At 54.8% G+C, this 25,253-nt stretch overlaps 1 protein-coding gene across 6 annotated transcripts in view; it reads left to right on the top strand.

Moving 5' to 3' along the window:
* Positions 1-25,016, top strand: part of DNM1 (dynamin 1) — a 43,386-nt gene extending 18,370 nt beyond the window's left edge. Inside the window, exons 10-22 of one of the 6 annotated variants that reach the window (XM_045563314.1) lie at positions 1,425-1,563; positions 6,152-6,238; positions 9,369-9,439; positions 9,600-9,651; positions 9,856-9,867; positions 12,189-12,302; positions 16,095-16,204; positions 16,983-17,094; positions 17,554-17,565; positions 17,946-18,116; positions 19,843-20,084; positions 20,459-20,674; positions 24,439-24,499. In XM_045563314.1, the coding sequence (XP_045419270.1) occupies positions 1,425-1,563; positions 6,152-6,238; positions 9,369-9,439; positions 9,600-9,651; positions 9,856-9,867; positions 12,189-12,302; positions 16,095-16,204; positions 16,983-17,094; positions 17,554-17,565; positions 17,946-18,116; positions 19,843-20,084; positions 20,459-20,674; positions 24,439-24,499 (1,399 nt within the window). Of the gene's footprint in view, positions 1-1,424; positions 1,564-6,151; positions 6,239-9,368; positions 9,440-9,599; positions 9,652-9,855; positions 9,868-12,188; positions 12,303-16,094; positions 16,205-16,982; positions 17,095-17,553; positions 17,566-17,945; positions 18,117-19,842; positions 20,085-20,458; positions 20,675-21,171; positions 21,174-22,774; positions 22,812-23,711 lie in introns of all 6 variants that reach the window. The other 5 variants (XM_045563311.1, XM_045563309.1, XM_045563313.1 and 2 more) reach the window with 5 other exon arrangements.
* The last annotated feature ends 237 nt before the right edge of the window (positions 25,017-25,253 follow it).

The following is a 25,253-nucleotide window of genomic DNA, read 5'->3' as shown; positions in this document are numbered from 1 at the left end:
CCTTGGAGACAGGTGAGGCGCAGGGCCTTCTAGGGCACTGGTCTTTGGGCCTGGGTGGCCACAGGGGTACAGAGGACCAGGACTAGCAGGGACCCTGACTCCCCACTGTCCTTCATCTTCCCCATCCTCACCCCACCCTCACTCAAGACCCTCACTGATGGCCTCCCCCTTCCCTTCCATCCACATCTGGCCTTCCGGGGACAGAGCCTTCTCCCATCTGCCACGTCATCGGAGCCTCAAAGAACCAAGCAAGGACAGGGAGGACAGTACCCATTTCGCAGCATGAAAACTGAAGCTCAGGAAATCAAGTGACTCTCCCGAGGTCACAGTAGCTAGGAGGTGGCAGAGCTGCTACTAGAAAGCCAGGGCTTTGGACTCCAAGTCCAGTGCTCCTTGATTCCACCCCCAGCCTCCTTTCCTTTCCTCTCCCCACTGCTGCCCTGGCCCCTTTCTATTGCCACCTCCACTCTTTCTGTCTTTCCTCTTCTTTCTCTTTCCATCTTTTGGAGCTGAGTTCCACCAGATCCCTTTGGAGGAGAGGCAAGGGATGCCCCTTGAAGAGAGAGGGACAGGAGTAGGGCAGGGAGCCAGTGGAGGTCAGGCTGCTACACTGTAACTCCAGGAGGCACCGTCTGCACTGTGGTCTATATGAATGGAGCCCCCTGGAGTTGTGCAGTGCACGGCCTGGGCAGCTGGATGTAGCAACCCTGGTGGAGGCAGGGAATAATGCTGAGCTTTGAAGTCAGGATGAAGCAAATGCAGGGGGGCACTGGGAAACCTAGAATTGAGCAGGATGAGTGGGTGGGGTCCCGGCCTGTCCTGGCCTGGGCCAGCTCTTTAGGAGGACCCAAGGCTATGGACAATGAAAGATGGCATTGGAAAAGAGAGAGCAGGCAGGCTCGGTGCAGCTGAGGAGTTGGGAGGGGCACAGCCATGGGGAAAGGATCTGAACTTAGTAGTGGTCTTGTGTGGCAGTGGTCCCCAACCTTTTTGGCACCAGGGACTGGTTTCATGGAAGACAGTTTTTCCATGGATGGGGGCTGGGGGGATGGCAAGTCATGGGGGCAGCTGTAAATAAAGATGAAGCTTCGCTTGCTCGCCCACCGCCCACCTCCTGCTGTGCAGCCCTGTTCCTAACAGGCCACAGACTGGGGACCGCAGTCAGGAGCTTGGTCCCCCAGACCCCAGCCATACCCACAGAGCCCTGGGATGCTTGGCAGCACCTGGGAGGTGCCAACCCCGGGTGGCAGCAGGGAGGGCCCGGTCCCACGCTCACAGTGTCTTCTGTTCTCTCTCTCTCTTTCTCTGTGTCGGTGTCTCTCTCTCTTCCCCCATGCCCGTGCCATCCTGCCCCTGACCCCGGCCCTGCTTGGCTTTCACCCCCTCCTGCTCCCTGGCTGTCCCCACCTTCTCCCTGGGTGCAGGACGGGCCTCTTCACACCTGACCTCGCTTTTGAAGCCACAGTGAAAAAGCAGGTGCAGAAGCTCAAAGAGCCCAGTATCAAGTGTGTGGACATGGTAGTCAGTGAGCTCACGGCCACCATCAGAAAGTGTAGCGAAAAGGTATGACGGCCGCCTGGGCGGGGCTGGGCCCGGCCGTCCCTTCCTCGAGGCCATGGCCTTTTGTGGGCAGAGCTATCTGCTGAGCAGGCCTGGCAGCCTCTCGGCCATTCACCTGGACCCAAGCTGGCTGGGTAATTCTGGCCCTCGTGTCTGCTGCCAGCTTACATTTAGTCTGCTCGCACTCATGATCCCTCCAGGCCCCCACCCCTGCCAGAGGACTTTGCTCCAATCCAGGCATCCTCAGTGGCCCGTTTCTATCAATAAGAATGACAATGACAATGATGACAATAAGGACTTGCCAGCTGTCTGTTGAGTACCTACTATGTGCTAAGCACTGGGCTAAGTGCGCCCCCTTACTGTGTGACTTAATCCTCTTGACAACCCTAAGAAGTGGGTAGTGTTATTATCCCCATTTTACAGATGACAAAACAGAGTCTCAGAAAAGAAAAGCAGAGTGGGATTCAGAGTTAGGAAGGTCAAGGGAAGGGGTCTGGGGTCTGGGCCTCCTGGGCAGGGGAGCTATCCCAGTCCCTTAAAACCAATTTGCCTCAGCATATTGGATTATTCATTTTATGATAATCCATGCATGTTAGGGCCAGCCTCTCTTGAATTGTCTGTGACCTTTTAGATGCCTTTTCCCTATTTGTCTACTTTTGGGCATTTTGAAGATTTTTAGCCAGGTCAATTGAAGCAGTTCTTCCCAGGGGAGTGTAAGAGAATTGATTGCTGGCAGGAGCTTTTCCAGAATTCAAATACTGCCGCCACCACCACCACCCCAGCCCCCAGCAGACTGAACAGGAGCCCCTGGGGGACAGCACAGCTTCACTGTACCTGAAAAACTTCCCTATGCCAGGCGGTAGGGGGGACATATCTGCCTTAACTTTGAGTTTCAGATTAGTATCATCTCCATTCTTTTTTTTTTTTTGAGACAGCATCTCACTCTGTTGCCTAGGCTAGAGTGCCGTGGCGTCAGCCTAGCTCATAGCAACCTCAAACTCCTGGGCTCAAGGGATCCTCCTGTCTCAGCCTCCCGAGTAGCTGGGACTACAAGCACGTGCTTTTGCTCAGGCTGGTCTTGAACTCCTGACCTCAAGCGATCCTCCCACCTCAGCCTCCCAGAGTGCTAGGATTATAGGTGTGAGCCACCACACCCGGCCATCTTTTTTTTTTTTCCTTTTTGAGACAGAGTCTCCCTCTGTCACCCAGGCTGGAGTGCAGTGGCACGATCATACCTCACTGCAGCCTCGAACTTCTGGGCTCAATCTATCCTCCTGCCTCAGCCTCCTGAATAGCTGGAACTACAGGCTCATGCCACCACATCCAGCTAACTTTTAATTTATTTTTTGTAAAGATGGAGTCTTGCTATATTGCCCAGGTTGGTCTTGAACTCTTGGCCTCAAGCGATGCTCTAGCTTCTGCTTCCCAAAGCTCTGGGATTATAGGTATGAGTCACAGCGCCCAGCTCTATGGTCTCCAATTTTTCAATATTATAAATAACCTAGCAATGAACATCTTTGCAGATAAAGAGTTTTATTTTTCTTTCCCTAGGATTATTTCCTTAGGATAGATTCCTAGAAGATTGATTACTAGATATAGACATTTAAAAACTGTAGAACACTTTGCCAAATTGCATTTCCAAAGGAAAGAGTAATTGTGGTAAAATTTTGAAAGCAACCCAGATGTCTATCAGGAGGGGATGGGTAATATGTGATGTATCACACAGACAACAGAAAACTACAGCCATTAGAAGGGCAAGGCAGATTCGTTTTCGTTCACATGTCCCTCCACAGTGTACTGAGCAAAAAACAAAAGCAGGTTTCAGAAAAGAATGTATGGTATTTGGCGGAAAAATAATATATATGAATGCTAAAATTCCAAGGTCATATTCCCCAAATTGCTATTTTAAAAGACAGCGAGGCACATAGGAATCTTTTCATTTCTACTTCACAAATTTTAGTCACGTTCAAATCTTTTACAGTGAGTCTGTATGATTTTTGTGAGCAGAAAAATTGATCAATGAAACCTTTAAAAAGGAAAGCTTTAGGCCTGGCACAGTGGCTCACACCTGTAATCCCTGTACTTTGGCGGGGAGAGATGGGAGGATTACTTGAGCCCAGGAGTTCCAGACCAGCCTGGGCAACATATTGAGACATGTCCTCCCCTCTGCCCACTGGCCAAAATAAATACATAAATAAATAAAAGGAAAGCTTTGGTCAAAAAGGAGGAAAATAATACCTTTGGCTTTTGATTTGTTTAATAGACTGTATTTTTTCTTTACATGGCAAAACTCACCTATCTTTGTTTTTTTACTCCCAAGTTTTCTAAGTTTAGCAAGCCACTTTTGCCAGAGGTTTGATAAGTGTTCAACTCTGATTACTCCTGGGACTAGACTTTCTATCTCTGAATGAAACCTAGGGTTTTATGTCAGGCACAGGATGTGCTACTCAATCATCACAACAACCCTAAGAGGGAAGGCGCCATTACTACCCCATTTTACACGTAGAGAAACTGAGGCTCAGAGAGGTGTAATTGCCTTTCCGAGGAGAGCTGGCAGGCAGAAGCTGGCTTTGAACCCAGGGCCCTGTGGCTTCAGGGCCTGTGTCCCTGACCGCTAAACCAGTGGGCTCCAGGCTGACCGCCCCCTCAGCCAAGGACTGAGAGAGGAAAGTTCCATTTTAAAAACTGGCTAAAAGTCCTGGAAATGCTCAGAGGCAGCCAGAATGGAAAAAGATGCTTAAAGGGAACAGAACTTCTCAAAGGGGCTGAGGCTGCCCTGCTGTGTGTGACACGTGGAAAACTTGAGAAATGTAACATCCAGGCGGTTAGTGGGAGAACTGGTCATGCTCTTTGGCAAATTGCTCCCTCCTCCTCCTTCCCTGTCCACCCCCAATCCTCCCAACCCTGCCCTGGGAAGGAGAGCTTGGGACCACCCCAAAGGCAGCTGGTGGCGGTGACTCTGTCCATCCAAATCTCTGCCCAGACTTGGAGACTACAAGGAGTGGGAGTCCCTCCTGCAGCCTCATGGGCAGTGGGGCCCACTGGGGTCCCCCAGCTGGTGCCCTTAAGTCCCTGGTCTCAGACCGCCCCTCCCCAGGTCCTCTGAGCTTGGCCACATCAGCCACACCCTTGGCCCAGCCACAGGATGGGTGGGATGTGAACATTTCTTGTGTCTGCCTCTCCTGGGCTGGCATCCAGGGTGCTGCTTTCTCCCCCATCCTCCTGCCTCTCCTAAAGCCCTTTGCCCCTAATCTCCTTGGCCTTCATCTTGCCCCCAGAACTACCCACTGTGACTCAGGCACACTAATCCCTAGCTCTCTTCCCACATAGGGGGGCCCACCTGAGGGGACTGACCCAGCTTTGCCCTGTTACCCTACTGGGCCAAACATGGCCACCGAATGGGGAGGGCTGGCCAACAGGCCTGGGGGTCCCTGTGGATGGGCTCCCACCATCAGAATCTCAGTGAGTCTCCCTCCCCGAGGAAGAGCTGTTCATGAGCCAGGGGGCTGAGGACTCTATGCCCATTCACCCTGGCAAGGAGGGCAAAGACATCCATCCTTCATTCATTCCCTCATTTCTTCAACGTGCCCTTTTTGAGCACTGGCAGTGTGCCTGGCCCTGCCCTGGCCCCTGGCTTTGGGGCAGTTACAACCTAGTTGGTTTGGGGGAGGCGGGGTGCCAGGGAGGCCCCTAACTCAGCTCTTGGGCAGTTGGGGCAGGCTGAGGACAGAGGGCAAGGGTTTGGAGCACCTGCCCCTTCAGCCTCAGTTAGTAAGAACTGGGAAATGGGTGCTGCTGAGCACCTGAGGGAATGGGGTAGAGACAGCTTGGCCAGCCAGCTCAGAGCTGGAGCAGATGTGGCTGGGGATGAAGGTGCCAGGCAGGGGCATGGAAAGGGAGGCAGAACTGGGTGGATTCTACCAAGAGGGCCAGGCCCAGCCAGGCCCCCGCGGGGTACTGCTCATGCTGCTGGCACCCCATCTCTGCATGTCCCCCACCCTCGCATGCTTGTGCCTGTGGCTCCCGCATGTCCTTTGGTTTGACTGCTGGTTTGCCCCCGAGCCCCCACCCCGACCCCAGCTCTGACAAGGAGCACCGCCTGTCCCTAGCCTGACTCAGGAGGCCAACTGGCACCTTGGGCCCTGCCCTCCCCGATTCCTCCCGGATAGGAATTTGGACGCTGTTCCCTACCTGGTTCCCCATCCGGCTGTCCCTCTAAGCCTTTAGGAAGGCAATGGGGAGCCCTGAGGTGCAGGGAACCTCAGGAGCGACAAACGCGGCCCGGGGAAGGTCCGCTCCCAAGATGGCTGCCGCAGCGGCGGCGGCGGCCGCGGGGTAGGCGGGCCGTGGTTTCTCCCGTGGGGAGCGCCCCTTCCCCTGAAGTCGCCCAGGTAGGCCAGCGAAGAGGGTCTGGAGTTGCCATTTGGAACCCACACTTGGCGGAAAGGGGAGGCCGAGGCTGGTGCCGTCGGCGTCCTGGGGCCGTGGGCCTTCTGTGTGCGCCCCCTTCCCCGCGCCCCCGGCTCCCTGGGCTCTGGCGGGCGTGGGTGCCGCTGCCGCCCCCGCGTACTGGCTCTCTGCCCACCCCCAGCTCCAGCAGTACCCGCGGCTGCGCGAGGAGATGGAGCGCATCGTGACCACCCACATCCGGGAGCGCGAGGGCCGCACCAAAGAGCAGGTGAGCTGCGGCCCGGGGTCCTCGTCCTTCTTCCCATTTTGTCTCTTCCGTCTCAGTCTGCCTCTCTCTCATACTGACTCTCTGCTTCTCGGGCTTTTTTATTGTGGTAAAATACATATGACATAAAATGCACCGTTTTAGCCGTGTTTAAGTGTACGGTTCAGTGATGTTAGGTACATTCACACCGTTGCACAGCCATCACCACCATCCCTCCAGCCACAGAACTCTTTTGCAAAACTGAAACGCTGCCCCCACAAACAATAACTCCCTGTTCCCTGCTCCCCGAGCCCCTGGCACCCACCGATCTCCCTTCTGTCTCTATGAATCGGACTTTTCTAGGTACCTCATGTAAATGGAATCATTTGTCACTTAGCATAATGTCTTCAAGATTCATCTGTGTTGTAGTAATAGCATGTGTCAGAATCTCTTTCCTTTTTAAGGCTTGAATAATATTCCATCATATGTATATACCACATTTTATTTATTCCCTTGGGTTGTTTCCATTTTTTGGGTATTGTGAATAATGCTGCTATGAAGATAGGTGTACACATAATTGTTGATGTCCGTGCTTTCAGTTCTTTTGTGTGTACACCTAGAAGTGGAAGTGCTGGGCCATGTGGGGATTCTATGCTTAAGTTTTTGAGGAACTGCCATACTGTTTTCCACAGTGGCTGCACCATTTTGCATTCCCATCATCTACTTCTCTGGCTTTCATAACTTTCTGGCAGTCTGTCTCTCTGGTCATCTGTCTTTGGGCCTCTGTCCATTAGCTGTTTCTCGAGGTCACACTCATAGCCATGCCCTCGTTTATGTCATTCGTTCATTCAGTCACAAACATGGTCCCTGAATGCTGCCTCTGAGCTTCAAGGAGCAGAGATGTTCAGGGCCCACTGTGGCCCTCAATGAAGCTCCAAGGCCAGCCCTCTTTCCTCTGCCATCCCTCTGTCTGTACCCAGCTGTGGCTCCCATTTCCTAGCCCCTGTCCTGGCACATCCCTTCTCCACAATGGTGCTATCTCTACTCATTCACATTTTTGTTGATACCATGTTTTTAAATCGTTATTGATTGCTTTTTTAATTACAAACATTCAGTGTAGAAGTGATTAAATTACAAAGAGGGAAGTATCCCTCCATTCATTCTTCCTCACCCCCAATCCCTCCTGAAAAATAAGCACTACTTTTAACACAAAAATAACAATTTGGTGTGCCGCCTTGCAGGCATTTTCCTAGGCGCACACACACACACACACACACACACACACACACACACCCAGATTCCATCTTTATCTTAAAGAAAGAACCATAATCCTGCGGTGTCTTGCCTTTTCTCTCTGTCTCTCTTTTCCTTCTTTTCTGAGACAGAGTCTCACTCTGTCTCCCAGGCTAGAGTGCTGTGGCATCAGCCTAGCTCACAGCAACCTCAAACTCCTGGGCTCAAGCGATCCTCCTGCCTCAGCCTCCCGAGTAGCTGGGATTACAGGCATGCGCCACCATGCCCGGCTAATTTTTCTATTTTTAGTAGAGATGAAGTCTCACTCTTGCTCAGGCTGATCTTGAACACTTCCCCTCAAGCGATCCTCCCTCCTCAGCCTCCCAGAGTGCTAGGATTACAGGCGTGAGCCACTGTGCCCAGCAACCTTTTTTTCTTTTCTTTTCTTTTTTTTTTTTTTAGACAGAGTCTCGCTCTGTTGCCTGGGCTAGAGTGAGTGCCGTGGCATCAGCCTAGCTCACAGCAACCTCATACTCCTGGACTCAAGCAATCCTCCTGCCTCAGCCTCCCGAGTAGCTAGGACTACAGGCATGCGCCACGATGCCCGGCTAATTTTTTCTATATATATTTTTAAGCTGTCCATATAATTTCTTTCTATTTTTAATAGAGACGAGGTCTCGCTCTTGCTCAGGCAGGTCTCGAACTCCTGAGCTCAAACAATCCGCCCACCTCAGCCTCCCAGAGTGCTAGGATTACAGGCATGAGCCTCCGAGCCCAGCCTTTTTTTCTAAAGATAATTGTAGCAGCTAACATCTGTTGAGTACCTATTACCTGTCAGATACATGACCTGCCTCATCTCCTTATGTGTCTTCACCAGCCCCTGTGAAATAGGAATGCTTCATTTATGGAATTAGAGGGTCAGTGGGGACAGGCCCCAGCCTTACAGAAAGCAGTGGGGCTTGAGTACGGACCGAGCAATCTTTGTCCCACCTGAAAGTCATTCTCATCACAATTCAATTACGATCCCTTCACACTTAATAATTTGCAAGGAGGGGTCTTCCCATGCCAGAACCTAGAAATTGCCCTTACTCTTGAATAGCTGCAGAGCGTTTTCTTGTTTACAGGGTATCATAATCTGTTTCACCCTCTGATGCCTATTGGCTTATTCCTAATTTTTCTCTATTACAAACTATACTACATTGAACCCTCAGATACATATATCTTTGTTCATTTGATGAATTTATCTGTGAGATATAATTCTAGATGTGAATATGTGCATTTCAATGTTGTTAAATATTGCCAAATTGCCATCCATAAAGGTGATATTAATTTACACTTCCACTGCCTGTATAGGAGAGGCTATCTCCACATACTTGTGCCAAAGTAGTCATTCTCAATATTTATTATTAATTTTATAGGTCTAAAAAGAATCTCAGGGGGATGATGAGGTGGGTAAATTCACACCTGATGGGTACAGTGCACACTATATGGGTGATGGACACACTTATAACTTTGACTAAAACTGTACAAAAGCAATTCATGTAACCAAAACGTTTGTACCCCTGTAATATTCTGAAATAAAAAAGAGAATTTTGGGGAAAATAAAGCAAGGATAAAAATCAGAAAAAATAAATAAAAAGGGTCTCATTGTTTTAACTTACATTTCTTTATTAATGAGGGTGAGCATTTTGTACATATCCTTATTGGTTGTGTGCATTTCCTCTGTGGATTACCCACTCATGTTCTTTGGCTATTTTGATTTGTGTGTCTCTTGTCTTTTACTTACTGGTTGTAGGGACTCTACTTAGTATGGATTCTAACCTTCTGTATGTGCTGCAAGTATTTTTCTCCCAGCTTGCCCTACATTTTAAAACTTTGTGGTGTCTTTTGCACTTGTCCACTGACCTGTGTGTCCTTACAGGTCATGCTTCTTATCGATATTGAGCTGGCTTACATGAACACTAACCACGAGGACTTCATAGGCTTTGCCAAGTGAGTGCTCCCTGGGCAGAGAAGGTGACACCTCCTGTGTATATGTGTGTGTGTCGCCCAGGGCTGCTAGGTTAATCCTTTGGGTCCTGTGCCCACTGAACAATGGAGCTGGGCCTCTGGAGAGGAGACGTTCTGAGACTCCTCCCCTCTCTCCCATTAGTGCTCAGCAGAGGAGCAATCAGATGAACAAGAAGAAGGCTTCAGGGAACCAGGTGAGTGGGCCCCAGTGCCCTAGCCCGAGGGATGGAGGGTGCCGCATGGACGTCAAACTGAGAGCCCCCTCCCCTGAGGGGAAGGGTCCCACGGGAGCCAGGGAGCCTGTCAGCTGCCAGCCACAAGCCTCCCACTCTGCCTCAGTAACCCTCTCTCCTCTCTCCCCAATGCCTCTCGTGGTTGCTATGGTTACCTCTTTGCAGGATGAGATTCTGGTGAGTACCAGGACTGGGGCTCTTGGCTTGTGTAGTGAGGGGGAGGAGGGGGCCACTGGTAGTGGGGATCTACCAGGGGCAAGAGGGTGCCCTTTGGTTTGAGCTGCAGCACCTGGTGTCCCACACCTACCCTCAGGCCAGGCCTGGACCCATCCACTTGTCCATCAGCATGCATGAGCTAAGCACCTGCTTCACACAGAAGTAGACCATATGGGGCTGTGTGGGTGGAAAGGCCTGGCAGAGGCCTGGCACTGAGTAGGTGCTCCTTAAACATCCGTCGGTTGGATGCATGCATGCATGCATGTGAGAGAGACGCGTTTTGAAGAAGGTGACAGCCATCGCCACCAGAGAGTTGAGTAAAGGAATGAAAAGTCAAGAGCCAAGTCACTCGTCACCTGGCTTCCTGCTCTTTGTCCTTCAGATGTCTGTGGAAACACCCCTCATCGGGAGCCCTCTCCCAGCCCCAGCTGTACACATGAGCCCAGGGTCCTCAGCTTTTCTTTCCCTAGGTTCCGGTGGCTGTGGTTTCTTTGTAAGACTCTAGGTGCTTCTGTGGTTTTTGGCTTAATGTCTGTTTCCCTCTAGGCCTCTAAGGGGAAGCCTGACTCGGTTGTGTTTATCATTAAATTCTCAGCCCCAAGCCCAGTGCCTGGTGTGCAGTAGGCACTCAACAGAATGAAGGAAGGATGGAATGTAATAGCACAGTTTGATTCAGTTCACCCAACACTCTGGTGCCTCCACTCTGCTGGCCCCAGACAGGAGTCAGACCCTGCCCCTGCCTCGTGGAGACCTGACCTGTAGGCAGGGCCCAGCTGAGGCCCCTGAGAGTCCCCAGGCAGGGTGGGGGTCAGGGGAGGAGGAGGTCCCTGGTGCAGGGCTCCAGAGAAGGCTGAGGGTGGCCAAGGGGAGGACAAAGTCTGCTAGTCAGGGCAGGGAGCAGGTGGCAAGATCTGCTGGTCAGATCCTGGGACCCAGAGTGGACTCAATTCCAAAGATGGTGACAAGACACTGAGGGATTCCTCTCCTGACCAGGACGGGGTAGGAGAGGGACAGTGGGATGCCTGGCTCTCGTGTCCCCGTTAACTGGCAAAGGCAGCTGGGGTCTCCCCTCAGCTCAGCTGCTGACTGGCTGTGCAGCTTGGGTTCTCAGCAAGGATCTTGGGGAAGCCAGAGAGGGGTAAGGAGGGCTCCAGAAGCAAGCCTGCCCCCAGAGGGCTTTGCTGCCAGCCCAGGTCTCCTTGGGTCTGCTCTGGATGCTCAGGGGAGAGGCCAGGGAGGTGAGGGCCAGGGAAGGGAACAGAAGCAGCTCCATCATCCTTTGTCAGACCCACCACCAGGGCTTGGCCAGGAACCCTGCCTTTGGAGCAGAATCCACAGACCCTGCTCTGTGGCCACAGCTCAGGACAGTCCTGGGGACAGCCGCTTCCTGCCATGGAAAGGGACTTTTGCTTGCTAGTCAGCTTTCTCCAGGAGGAAGGGGCCTGGTCATTGATGGCTCAGCCCTTTCTCCTGCCCCAGGGGGCCTGGGGCCAAAGACTCTTACAGCCATACCAGTGCAGCATTGATTTATCCAGGCCACAAATATTTACTGATCACTTGATGTCTGCCAAGCACTCTGCAAAGAGCTGGGACATACTGGTGACCAAGAGAGGTCATAATTTAGCAGAGGAGGCTGCATCAACAGATAATCTCTCTCTCTCTCTCACACACACACAAACACACACAAAAGTTAATTTAAAATCATAGTCATTGTTACAGAAGACAACTTAAGGGAGTGATTAAAGATTATTACAGGGATCTTGATTTGTGTTGGAGGCCAGAGAGAGCCTGCCTAAGAATGAGAATTCTGAGCCGACACCCAAAGGGTGAGTAGGAATTTGCCAGGCACAAAGGAAGGAAAAGCCTTTCTAGGCAGAGGCAGCATGTGAAAAGTCCCCAAGGTCAGACACAAGTCTTAGAATAGATTAGACCTTAAGCTTAAAAGACATTTGGAGTTGTCTCCTGCAATCAGCCACATAAAGTCTGCTTGCCCCCTTTCAGCAATGGGGAGCTCATCCCCTCCCAAGGCCATGGGTTCCTTACTGAGACAGCTCTGACTATCAGAAGCCTCTTTCTCCTGAGCAGACTTCTGCCTTCCTCTGTCTTCCACTCTGTCCACTTGTGGTTCAAACCAGGGCAGGTCTGGCCCCCACCGTCCCCAACCAGCCACGCCTCCGAGCGTTGGAGTAGGGGTGGGCTTTTGAATGGCTCTCTTGCCTACCCCATCCTCCCCTTGGGAAGCTGCGCCCCTGCCCACTGACCCCCTGCCCCTCCCGCTCCAGGTCATCCGGAAGGGCTGGCTGACCATCAACAACATCGGCATCATGAAGGGGGGCTCCAAGGAGTACTGGTTTGTGCTGACCGCTGAGAATCTGTCCTGGTACAAGGATGACGAGGTAAGCAAAGGGCCACTGGTCATCATGGGTCTGGGCTGGTGGCCAGAGTCAGCCTCAGACCCCATCATGGGCTTGGAGTGGACCAGACCATGCAAAAGGGGCTTTAAAAAGTCCCATTAAAGACCCGTGGGTGGAGATGGGATGCAAGGACCAGAGGCGAGCGATGCTGGGGGCTCTGAGGGGGGTGCCCCCTCACCCAGTTTGGAAGGAGAAGGTGGCTGGGCACGGCTGGGGAGCTTGGGGCTGAGCACCCTGGAGACGGTGGGCAGGGGCCCTAGGTGCCCCTCCCTGACCCTGCGGCCCAGCGGCCTTCCTGTTTTCCCGCTCCAGGGCGTGCCGCCTCCTCTGTGGCCCCCACAGGCCCATGACACACACGAGTCCAGCTGCCAGACACCCGGTTAACCCCTGCGCCCCAGTCCTCTAAAGCCCTGCGGTCCCAGGGAAACACCCAGAGTATCTCCAGGCCTAGGGGCCAGGAGTGATGGTGCCCTGCAGAGCCACCACACAAAACCCCTCCCTACCCACTAGGACACACAGAAGCCCCCTGCCACCTCCTTCCCCTGTTGCTGGTCTCCTTTAAGAATGAGTCTATTTGGCTTCCACATCTGGATTCCAGAGGTGACCAGAGAGAATGGGGAGGGCTGGGGGTGGGCTTGTGGTAATGAACTCCAGCTGGCCAAGGAGTGGGGGAAAGGACCCACTTCTTCCTGAGGGGCTGTTGGAGGCCAGGGTACTCTCCGCAGGGGACCGGGGCTCTGGGTGGGGGGGTCTGTGATTTGGTCTCCAAGCCCTCTCCTAGGTCCCTGTCTCCCTCAAGTGTGTCCCGGGCAGGGACCCCATCTCCCCACCTTGGGCAGGGCCCTCTGTCGTCACTGGCGGGGGCGCCAGGCCATCTGGACCTCATTACCCCAACCCTGGCCTCTCCCTGAGTGTGGGGGCCCCGGGAAGGGAAGGAGTGTGAGGCAGCGTGGGGTACAGGGGGGTTCGCTTCTTGCTCTGTCACCCTGGCAGGCTCCCTTGACACCCCCATGGGGCTGGTCCCCCTATGTTGAGGCTCCTACACAGGGCCAGGGGGCTGGGTGACCTCGAGGGAGAGGGGAGTGTAGCTGAGAGGGGTCCCCTGTCCTCATACCTAAGCATGTGGGTCTTTTTTGAAGTCTTGTGTACATTTGAGTTTAGCTGTGTGTGAAAACCGGCTCTGAGTCATATATGTGGGGAGGTGGGAGTGGGTTGTGGGCGGTGGGTGCTGCGAGGTGGGGCGTGTACGTGTGTGTGGCTTGTGGATCTTGTGTGTGGGTGTTTTGTAGGAGAGTGTTTGGGGTATAAGCATCTAGGTGGAGGTGTGTTTAGAATATGCGAGTCTGCATTTGTGTTTGGGGGCAGAGTGTGTGTGCTTGAGGTGTGACTGTGGGTGTGTGTGCCTGTGCTTGGGGTGTTAAGTGTAGGTGTGGGGGGGCGTGAGGAGGGAGGGTGAGAATGTGGGATACTGAGAATGTGTGTATGGATTGGGATGTAAGGATGGGGGGGAGGAGTGTCCCATTGCCAGGGTACGTGTGCCTGGGTGTGTGTGCATGCACTTGTGGTGTGTGTGTGTTTGGGGCATGGATATGAGATTTAAAGTCTGAGTGTGCTAATGTGTGTGTCTGAGTTCTGGGGTGTGTGTTGAGGTACGTGTGTGTTGAGTGTGAGTGGATTTTTGCACTAGGACTGCTGGGTACATAGAGGTGGTTCAGGCTGAGGGTAGGAGTAGTCTGTTCCCCTCCTCCACCCAGCCACCAGCCCTTGGATTTTGGGGGTGAGGGAGGCGCTCTGGGCAGACAGGCGGCTGCCGACATCCCCAGTCCAGGCTGGCCCCCCATCTTCTCAGTCTTTCTCTGCCACCCTCCCCTCATCACCACTACCCCCCACCAATCGCACAGCAGGGGGGTACCCCATCCCTCTGCGCCTCCTCCCAGCCCACCCTGTGCCCCCCAAGCTCCCTGCCCCAGCTCCAGGCTCCGGTTCTGGGATGGCGGGCAGGAGTCGATCCAGCTTTCCAGCGGCGGCACTGAGGGTCTAACCCAGCCCAGCCTAACCAATGTGCAGACTACTGTACAATTTGGGAGTCCTGAACAGATAGTCTAAACACTGGGTAGACGGAGTGGAGGTGTCCTCTGGTCCATCCAGGCAGTAGTGTCTGTCCGTCCGGTAGGAGCTTCAGCCCCATCCCTTGGAGATCCGAGGATCCCTCAGCCCCAGCGTCCCCCCAGCCCCAGCCCAGCCGCCCGTGGTCCCCTTTCTGCTCCCAACTCCCCTTCTGCCTCCTTTGACGTGGCAGGGGTGAGCGGGAGCTGGGGCCGGGAAGGAGGGGCCTGGGGAGGGGGCTGGCCGGCAGGAAAGGGGGGGAGGAGGCCGCTCCTACCTAGTGTCCAACCCCAGAGCACAGGGAGGGTGGCGGCGGGGCCTCCCTTGAACGGTTCCAGATGTTCCCTGGCCATGTGTGCAACTTCCTCCTCTCCTCCCCCAGCCGCCCTCTGGGGCTCCCGGCCACCCGCCTGGCATAAAGAGGGCTTTATGTGGCTGCATGGGCCAGGCGGGTGTGGGGGGCGGAGAGGGGTGGGCAGGATGATGCTAGGACCAGGGAGCAAGGCCCCCCTAAGCCCAACCCCCCACCTGAGATCCTAGATGAGGCTCATGCCCCAGCCCCCTAAGTCCCTGGGACCCACACAGACCCTGCTCTGGCATGGGTCCTGTGATACTGGGTGGGCAAGTGTGCCAGGAGGCAGAAACCCCTCCCTGTTCCTGGAGCTCCATCCTAGGGTACCTCCTACCCAAATCCCAGAACCCCCTCCCTGGGACACAGCAGCCTATAGACACATGTCAGCCCACACCAAGCATACACACGTGTGTGCATGCATCTAGCACCCCACATGACTGTATACAGATACACATAACTCCTCAAAGACAACTCTAGATAAACCAAACATATATAGCCCCTTGCACAAACTGTATGCAGGTAAGTAAGTATATGCACCCACAATCCAAGTCCCACAGGCATGTCCATGCAAACTTGTAGGCATTCACAATTGCCACACACATCTACAAAGTGTGCACACATCCACACTGGTATGTGAACACGCTCACACTGACACATGGTTGGGTTGGGCACCTCCCCAGACACACATGTACACACATACATCTATGCAGTACAGGCACATGAACACACAAACACATGGTGATAGCATATGTACTTGGGTGTGCGTGTGTTGGCACACATAACCACACACATGTTGCACACACAGACATACCATCTCCAGGCTTGTGCTGTGTGCCTGATTGCTAACACATGGGTGGCCGTGGGGAGTGGGCTGAGCTGGCCCTTTGAAGCTGCTGGGGCTGATGGCCCCCCCTTTCTGGTCTCTGCAGTCAGGAAATGAAGTCAGAGGCGGCCAGGCTGGGGGCGAGAGGGGCCTGAGTGTGCAGTCCCTGCCTGGGGCCAGCCTGGCTTGTGTCCAGGACTTGCCTGGGGAGGAGTGTGGGAGCCACAGTAAGCCTTCGCCAGCCCCTTGGGCTGTGGCACAGATGCATAGGTGGCAGGACTGGCTTGAATGCTATTGGGGGCCAGCGGTGCCCTGCAGACCTAGGGCTCTATGGCCAGGTTCTTACCTGGCAGCACCTGTGCAGTGGGAGGGGGCTGGTGCCCAGAAGCCCCAGGCCACTCTGGGGGTCCACATAGCATAGAGCACTCTTAGGGAATGAGGTGTGGCAGAGAACAGTGCCAACCTCACCCATCTTTCCCTTCTCCACCCACAGGAGAAAGAGAAGAAATATATGCTGTCCGTGGACAACCTCAAGCTGCGGGATGTGGAGAAGGGCTTCATGTCGAGCAAACATATCTTTGCCCTCTTTAACACGGAGCAGAGGTGCCTGCCTGCCCTGACCCTGCTAGCCCCAGAGCGGCCCCACTGAGTAGAAACTGGGCACACAGATCCAGGGAGCAGAGGGACCTGCCCCAAGCCCACAGCAAGCCATCATTTGACAGATTTTTTTGAGTTCCTACTGTGTGCTAGACATGTCAGTCTCCTCCCTTCCTTCCCCCCGCCCCTAGCTTGCTTGCTTCCTTCCTTCTCATGGTCACTTATTTGGTACCTGCTCTGCATGAGACACTCTGCCAGGCACTGGGGACAAAGAAGAGCCCTAGTCAGACCTGGTCCTCTTCTGTTGCTCAGTGTCCTGTGTGGCCGGCCAGTGGCAGTATCAAGCTTCTCACCTCTCAAACCAAGGCTGATCCTAGTGGGCTGTCTCCTGCTCAGAGATGGGGGTTCAACACAGCTGCCATCCAGAGAGACCTGAGAGCAAAGGAGGGAGCTGATTGGAGGGTGGGACCCAAGCTTGGGGCTACACTGTCTTATGGGTGTCCCTTTTATTGAGGTTTCAGTCCCTTTCTCAGCATTTTACTGCTCACTTCACTGAATCCTCACAATGCCCCCAAGAGGCAGGAATGATTATTCACCCATTTTCCAAATGAGGGAAGGCTGAAGGGAGAAGAGTCTTGCCCAGGAGTCACACAGCTGGGAAATGAGAAAGCCAGGACTGGACCCCAGGCATGATGACACCAAAGTCAAGTCCCTGCATGACCTTAACCCCCAAGGAGGGTGGGACTCTGCCCCACCTCCCCTCACTGCCTGCCCTGTCTTGCAGGAACGTCTACAAGGATTATCGGCAGCTAGAGCTGGCCTGCGAGACGCAGGAGGAGGTGGACAGCTGGAAGGCCTCCTTCCTGAGGGCTGGCGTCTACCCAGAGCGTGTTGGGGTGAGACGCAGGGCAGGGAGGGGATGGAAGGCGGCCCCAGGGTACCATCCTCAGTGATGCCATGTCATGCCATGTTCTGAGCCCTTATTTGGCTCAGAAACAGCAGGAATCCTCCCCGCTACCTGCCCTGGGGTGGGATCAGAGTTAAGTCTTCTGGTCCTCCCATCCTTCCCCAATGGCAGTTTTAGGTGTCCTCTTCTCTGCCACAGATGGCATTTCCTGCATCCCCTTCCTATGATGGTGGTTTCTTGTGACTGCCTTCTGTTTTCTCCTCTTTCATTGCGGCGATGTCTGGAGTTGCTTAGAGTTGGGGTGCAGTGTCCCAGGTTCACTCAATCCCTTCCCTTTTCCTCTGTGTGTGTGTCTGCTTTGGCTGTGCTCCCTGGTGGCGGTGGCGGCGGCGGTGGCGGTGGCAACACTGGTGTGATGGCCTCTGTGGCTCTGGTGTGGGCCTCCCAGGACAAGGAAAAAGTGAGTGTACCCCCCTCTTGCCTCCTGCTGGGCATCTCCAGCCCAGCACCAGCTCTGGCCAGGTCCTCAAGCAAGGGACCTTGGAGATGTCCTTTTCTAATTTTTGGATTGGGAAACTGAGGCAAATTCTAGGCACTGGAGTCAGAGCTAAGATAAGGCTAAATGAGAGGAATCTGGGGTTCTGAGAGGCTCAGGGATGGGCAGAAAACTGAGACCCGCTAGAGCTTGTGGGGAGCTGGGTGTCTGTGTGTGTGCACCAGTTGCTTCTCTCTGTGCCTTAGCAGTGTTCCAGGTACCCCTGGAGGGGCTGAGATCCTGAGGGTGCCTGGAGCCTGTTGGATGGCCTGGCCACCCTGATGTCCTTCTGTTCCTGATGGCAGGCCAGCGAGACTGAGGAGAATGGCTCAGACAACTTCATGCACTCCATGGACCCACAGCTGGAGCGGCAGGTGGAGACCATTCGGAACCTGGTGGACTCATACATGGCCATTGTCAACAAAACCGTGCGAGACCTCATGCCTAAGACCATTATGCATCTCATGATCAACAATGTGCGTGCACTATCACTTGGGGGCAGGGTGCTCCTGTGGGGCCAGGGAGGCAGGCAGCCAGGTTAGCCTGGGGGAAACGCTGGCCAGCCCTATGGGACCAGGTCTGGGGAGGGAGGCATAGTCCAGACCAGAGCTGTCTGATGAAATGTAATGTAGGCTTAGGCTATAATTTTGTATTTTCTAGTAGCCATGTTAAAATAAGAAACTAAAATAATTTTAACATATATTTTAAATCCAGTATATCCAAAATACTATCTTTTCAATCAATCCAAAAATTATTTAACCCAATATGTCAAAATATTATCTTTTCAACATTTACTCAATCTAAAAATATTAACAAGATATTTTACATACTTTTTTTATACTATGTTTTCCAAATCCAATTCAGACATTAAATTTTCACTGGAATTTCTACATCTGAATTTAGATTTCATGGAATTTACAGTTGAAAAAGTAGATTCGTATACCCAAGTTATTCCAGACATGCTAAAATGTTTTCCAAGAGGGTCCAGGAATCTGCATCTTTTGAGAACCTTAGACCATGCTTTGTTTTTTGTTTTTGTCTTTTTTTGAGACAGAGTCTCGCTCTGTTGCCCGGGCTAGAGTGCCATGGCATCAGCCTAGCTCACAGCAACCTCAAACTCCTGGGCTCAAGCAATCCTCCTGCCTCAGCCTCCCAAGTAGCTGGGACTACAGGCATGCCCCACCACGCCCGGCTAAGTTTTTCTATGTATATTTTTAGTTATCAAGATAATTTGTTTCTATTTTTAGTAGAGATGGGGTCTTGCTCTTGCTCAGGCTGGTCCTGAACTCCTGACTTCGAGAGATCCTCCCGCCTCGGCCTCCCAGAGTGCTAGGATTACAGGCGTGAGCCACCGCACCCGCGCCCGGCCTGGCCCGGTTTTGAAATACACACCTCCCAGCACCACCATAGCCTGTGGCTTAGCGAAAGAGCATGGCACTCAGTGAAGTAGACTGGGTTTGAATCCTGGTTTTGCCACAAAGTCTCCGTGTGACTGAGCAAATGAACTACCCTCTCTCAGCCTGTTTCCTTATATGTAATTCATGGATAATAATAGAGTTGAGGACTAAGTGCATATAAAATGTGTAGAAATACAGTGCCTGACACCTAGTAGGTGTTCAACATATATTTAAACAATTAATAACTGATACTCTGGTCTAGGGTTTAGAAAACTTCAGCATCTCTCTATGAATGTCCCAGAGCCTGGGCAGGGCTGAGTAACACCTGGAAAAACATCAACCCATCCCTACACACGGAGACTCATATTTCACCTAATCCAGGCACACATTTACAGATGTTACTCTCAGTTCTCAAGGGCTGGGGCCATTTTAAACTGTCATCTTCCTTATTTTGGTTCAGAGGAGCATGCAAGTCCTTGGAAAGGGTCTAATTACCCCATTTTACAGATGAGGAAGCCAAAGATAAAAAAGCTGAGTAGACAGGTGTCCTGGTGGCATGATAGGTCCTGAGTCTCCTCCTATGTCACTTTAGAAGGTGGCTTTTTCCCTCTCTGGACCTCAGTGTCCCCACCTGAGAAAAGGGCAGTGTGGGGGGGCTCTCCAAGTTTAGGTGGTGTTGGAGCAGAGCTGAAACCCCGAGCCCCATGCTCCGATACCAGCAAACAGTCCCAGCAGGGCCAGGCAGGGTGGAGGGGATGGCACAGGCATCAGGTCCCAGTCCCTTCCCTTCTTCACCCACCCGCAGACAAAGGAGTTCATCTTCTCGGAGCTGCTGGCCAACCTGTACTCGTGCGGGGACCAGAACACACTGATGGAGGAGTCAGCTGAGCAGGCACAGCGGCGCGACGAGATGCTGCGCATGTACCACGCGCTGAAAGAGGCGCTCGGCATCATCGGCGATATCAACACGACCACCGTCAGCACGCCCATGCCCCCGCCCGTGGACGACTCCTGGCTGCAGGTGCAGAGCGTACCGGCCGGACGCAGGTACCAGGGCCGGCCCCCACGGCCCCAAAGCCCCCCAGCCCGGGGCCCGAGGGAGGAGTGCCGGGACCGGGCAGTGGCGCGCCCGTGTCACCCGGGCAGCTCCCACCTGGAGCGAGGGGCGGGGCTTAGAGAGGAAGGGGCGGGGCTTTCGCGGGCGGGGCTTGCCGTGGAGCGCTGGCTGCGGGGCCGGGTGGGGCTGGAAAGTTGGCGCCGCTGGGGGCGGGGCTTAAAATCCGGCGACCACCTAAGGGCGCGCCGGGGAGGAGCTTGCGTGCATGGGCGTGGCCGGCACCGGGCTGGGGGCGGGGCCTCGGGCTGGGGCGGAGCCGCTCATCTCTCTCCTTTCCTTGTGCCGGGTTCCCTGTCGCCTGCAGGTCGCCCACGTCCAGCCCCACGCCGCAGCGCCGAGCCCCCGCCGTGCCCCCAGCCCGGCCCGGGTCGCGGGGCCCTGCTCCTGGGCCTCCGCCTGCTGGGTCCGCCCTGGGGGCGGCGCCTCCCGTGCCCTCCAGGCCGGGGGCTTCCCCTGATCCCTTCGGTCCTCCCCCTCAGGTGCCCTCGCGCCCCAACCGCGCCCCACCCGGGGTTCCCAGGTGAGTAGGGGCTGAATGCGGCGGAAGAGGCCGCCAGGCGGGCGAGGCTGAGAGGGAGGTGGGGCCGGATTCTAGAGCACCGGACTTGGCCACCAGAACCGGCCCTCTCCATCCCGGGCACTCTGACCGTGGGTGCCAGAGTCACGGACGTGTGGCCGAGGGGTGGCGGAGCCTGCTCCTCAGAGAGCGCTGAGTCCCGGAGGCGGTCGTTTCTGGGGAGGGGGCTGTGGGGCTCATCCCACCTGGCCCCTTCTTTCCAGCACTTGCATGGCGCTTTTATTTAAACTCTTGGCCTCCACACACTGCATTCCTCCTCCTTTCCCCTACTCTATCTCCTTTATTCTCTATTCTGTCCTCAACTCTTCTCCCAGCCCCTGGGGAGCCGACCTCAGGTCTGAGGGTCTGAAGCCAGATCCTCTCTGGAGGTGGATTCGGTTCAGTTACACTCAGGGATGCTCTGATGTAACCGCTCCTACTTCCCAGTCCTGACTCTTGAGCAGTCCCAGGGAGTGTCCAGCCACTGGCCCCCAGGAAGAGGCCAAGCTGTGACTGTGTGACCAGCAGGGTGTGTGATGTGCGTGTGGGCGTGCACACGGGTGTGAGAGTGTACGAATGGCACCTAGGCATTGGGTAGGACAGGGAGCATCTGGGGAAAAGGTCTGGGAGCCATGGCAATCTGATGGCTGTTTTTCCTTCCCCCTGCCCCTGGCCCTACCTGGGCTGGGCCACCGTGGTGGGGGTAGGGGCTGGGGCAGGCATGGGTGAAGGCTGCCCCCATTCCCAGAGATTCCCAGGGAAAATTTCATCCTTTGGCTTTGCCATCTTAATCCACGACCCTCTTTCAAGGAAGTTTGCTCCAATATCTAACTCATTCTGCCCTGTTTCCACTGGCCACGGATCTCTGAGGAAGAACACATCAGAACAACAGCATCTGTTTGTTTCCAGATGGCTGGAGGGTAGGGTTGTGGGTCTAGCCTCTGTAAACCAAAATGAACCAGGCATGGGGCTTGCTCTATGGTGATTTGATGACCAAAGCAGCTGGGTAAAGGCAGACAGCATGGTATTGGGCAAGAGCACTGGACTGGGAGTCTAAAGATGCTGGTTCACCCAGGGCGTTTAGGCAAGTAATTTTCCCTGCGAGGGCTTCACTTTCACTTCTACCAAATAACATTCTGCCTTTCTCCCAGGGTTGGTGTGGAAATCGAGGGAGATAGTGGCCATAGGGTTGCTGTAGAAGCACTTTGCTAACTGCCAATGTGAGTTCAGACTCAGACTCAACATTCCCAAGTCTATGCTGAGGTGTGACAAAAGAGAACTGTAAGGTTTGGTACCTGCTCTGACTTAAGACTTGCTAACACACGGGAAACGTTTAGCAAATCATGGCCCTGCCTTGGGGAAGACAGCAGTCTTGGGGAGCTTCTTCAAGGCTGCCTGTCTTCAGTGAGGGATGTGATTGAGATAAGGCTCGGGTGGGCAGGAATCAGGAAGGCAGGTGGGCAGAGGAGTAGTGTAGGCTGCACTGAGGAAAGCTGCTGGCCAGAGAACAGTGCAGATGGAATGAGGAAGAGTTCTGTGGGTAGAGTGGGGCAGGCTGGAGAGCCTTCAAAATCCGCAGAAGAGTTTGGCTTGTTGGGGCTCAATGCTGTAGGCAGTAGGAAGCCATGGAAGGCTCTTGGGCAGAGAAACGACAGCTGGACCCTAGAAAGCAAGCATTGTCTCCATGGAGCAGCACGGGTGGTCCTCTAAGCACGCCAGGCATGAGTGTGCAGGGAGCTGGTGCAAATGCCTCTGTGTGCGGGCGAGCTTCTGTGTTGTGACTCAGCCCACGCGTGTGCTTCAGTGTGCCGAGTGGCTGCATGCCCCAGATCCGTGCTGCACGCGCCGGCCAGTGAGGGTGCTGGGCACTGGGAGGTGCAGGGGAGGAAGGTGTATGCGTGTTGTTTGTGGGCATGTGTGTTAGTGTGTGCATGCAGGGCCGTGGGGCCTCACAGCATGTGTGTGCACGCCCGGTCGTGTGCGTGTGCGTGTCCCCCCACCCCCAGGCCTGCCCCACCCACCCGTGCGTGTGAACTGCCATGTTGATTTCGTGCTGTCTTTCAGAATCACTATCAGTGACCCCTGAGGAGCGTCAGCCATGGTAGGTACATGCCTCTCCGCCTGCTGCATGAAGGGTGTGTCTGTCCCCGCTGCACCAGCTCCACACTGCGGGGCGCACCCCCGACCTCAGAGTCAGGCTCCCTGCCCCTCCCTTCTGCAGCTCCAGACTTCCTCTTTCCTTTTTCTGCCCTCCTGCCAGCTGGCTCTCTCTCCTCCCTTCCCAGCGAGCCTCGGGACTCAGGGGACTCACTGTCACTGCCCAAGGCTTCCATGGCTGAGCCCGGGGGGCTCTTGGGACAGGCTCCATGTCCAAGCAGCCAGACATGGGTGCTCTCTGGAGCCATCAGAGAGGGCAGGGACCTCGTGGTTTATGGTGTAGGGGCTGGGAGCCTGGAGGGGGTTGTGTGTGGAGCTGGACTAAGAAGTGGCCAGAAGCCTTTGAACTTCATCCTGGGCGTGCTGCCCTGGTTGCCCAGTCTGAGCCTTGCTGCGGGGGCAGGGACCCAGCTCCCAGCCTGGGAGCTCTGGCAGAGCAGGGGCCATGGGCAGGGTCCTGCCTCCTCAATCAGGCTGGCCATCGAGCAGCGATCTGGGGTGGAGGCTGTGGTTGTTTGAGGATTTCTGAAACTTGGGAGTCCTATGCACACCGGCAACCCATGCCACACCTCACAGGCAAGGCAAGGACACACGGCCACTTTCCCTGCCTCCTCAGTATCACACGCACTCGTGCTACTGAAGATAGTGTCGTTGGCCCCGTTTGAAGCACCGTAGCCAGCCCTCCAGCTCATACCCCTTGGCGTGTTGCTCCTAGGGGTGACCCCAACACTTTTCATCCAAGGGAACAACAGTGTCTGCTGGCCTGGGCAGCCTGAGTTCCGCCAGTGAACCCACCCTCCACTCTTGCCCGGCCACTGACTCTCGCTCTTCTGCTTTTCCCCAGCAGGAAGGGCCCAGCCTCACCTACGCGACCTGCAGTCCCCCGACCAGCTGAGGCTCCCCTCTTAGACTTATAAGTCTGTGGCCACTGGCATCCGGCTGCCTGCCCTCCCTGCCTCCCCCAGGGTCCCTTCAAAGGGTCCCTGGGCTTTCTGACTGCCCAGAGAGGCCTCCAGCGCTCCCTCCAGCCATCTCTGTTAGCTTCACCCTCCTGGTTCAAGCAGTGTTCTTTCTCCATCAGGCCTGGTGGCTGTCGTGTGAGGCTCCCCAAGGCTATGGGTGGCCCTGGGCCAGTGGGTTGGAAGACAGGGTGACCAGAGAAGAGGGAAGCCCAAGGGGCCTGAGCACGTGTCTGGAACTATGAGTGCACTGCCTGAGTGATGTGTGAGAGGCCAGTGTGCATGGGGGTGGGAAGGCCACCACACCCCTATGCACCCCTACCCGGACTACCTATGAAACGCCAGCCTACCTACCCGCCTGCCTGCCCACCTACCCGCCACCCTGTCTCCGTCTCTGTCTTCTTCCCCTTCCTCCCTTCTCCTGTATGGCCCCTCTTTCCCTGGAACCTCACCCATGCACACACCTTCCCCCATCCCCTCCACTCCAGCCCGCCCATGCACACCTTCCCCCCTCCCCCGCCGGCATGGTGGGGCGGCTGCACTGCCTTACCAGCTCTCTCCTTGCTGTGTCTCTCCCGTTTTCTCTCCCGGCTTCTTCTCTCCAACTGCCAGCCGATCGGGTCAGGCAAGTCCATCCCGTCCTGAGAGCCCCCGGCCCCCCTTCGAACTCTAACCAGTTCCCTTCTCTTCCTCGGAGACCTCCCTTTCCAAGCCTGCCTGGACGGCTGTTCTGTGACTACCATTGGCTCCCCCAGCCACAAAGCCACCCCCTTCATCTGTGACTTAGTCTGTTGTAGTGGTGAGCTGACACATCCGGGCGTGATGTTGGTGAAAACTTGTGCCCCTCTGTGGTATCGCTCCTGCCCTGTTCTATAAATATCTATAAATACTCATATATATATATATACATATGTATGGCCCACAGCCTCACCTCTAGTGCTGGGAATCAATCACTGTGCCGTCCTTGTGGAGTCTGTGGCCCAACTACAAGGGAACGCTGTCCCCTGACATCCCCGCTTCAAAGTGTGCCACATGCAGTGAGCCTTCCTGTCATGCCCTGCCCGTGGACAGCCAGCCCTCCCGTCCCTCCCCTCGAGCATGGGGGTGCTGTACAGGCAGCCGTGTGGTCTGGCACTACCAGTCCTGCTGTCTCTCGGCTGAGAATAAAACCCATTTCTGGATGACAGGAACGATGTGTCCTCTGCTGGCTTGTGTTTTCTCTGGAGCTCAGGGGAAGGTGAAGGTTTAAACACTGGAGTGTTGGGGTGGGGGCTACAGTGGTGCCGTCAGGAGCGGTGAAGAGGCCACATCCTTTCCAAGGCCTCCTTGGAAAGCACCTGGAGCTGAGCTCACCTTCATCCTGTGGACCCCACTCCGACCACTAGGCAGCAGGGCCACGAGCTCAGGCTGGTGGGAGGACCCGGGGC

The sequence above is a fragment of the Lemur catta genome, chromosome 10, assembly GCF_020740605.2.
Source record: "Lemur catta isolate mLemCat1 chromosome 10, mLemCat1.pri, whole genome shotgun sequence".
NCBI classification, from domain to species: Eukaryota; Metazoa; Chordata; class Mammalia; order Primates; family Lemuridae; genus Lemur; species Lemur catta.
The sequence above is the reverse complement of the archived record's forward strand: the minus strand, read 5'-3'. Positions and strand labels throughout refer to the sequence as shown.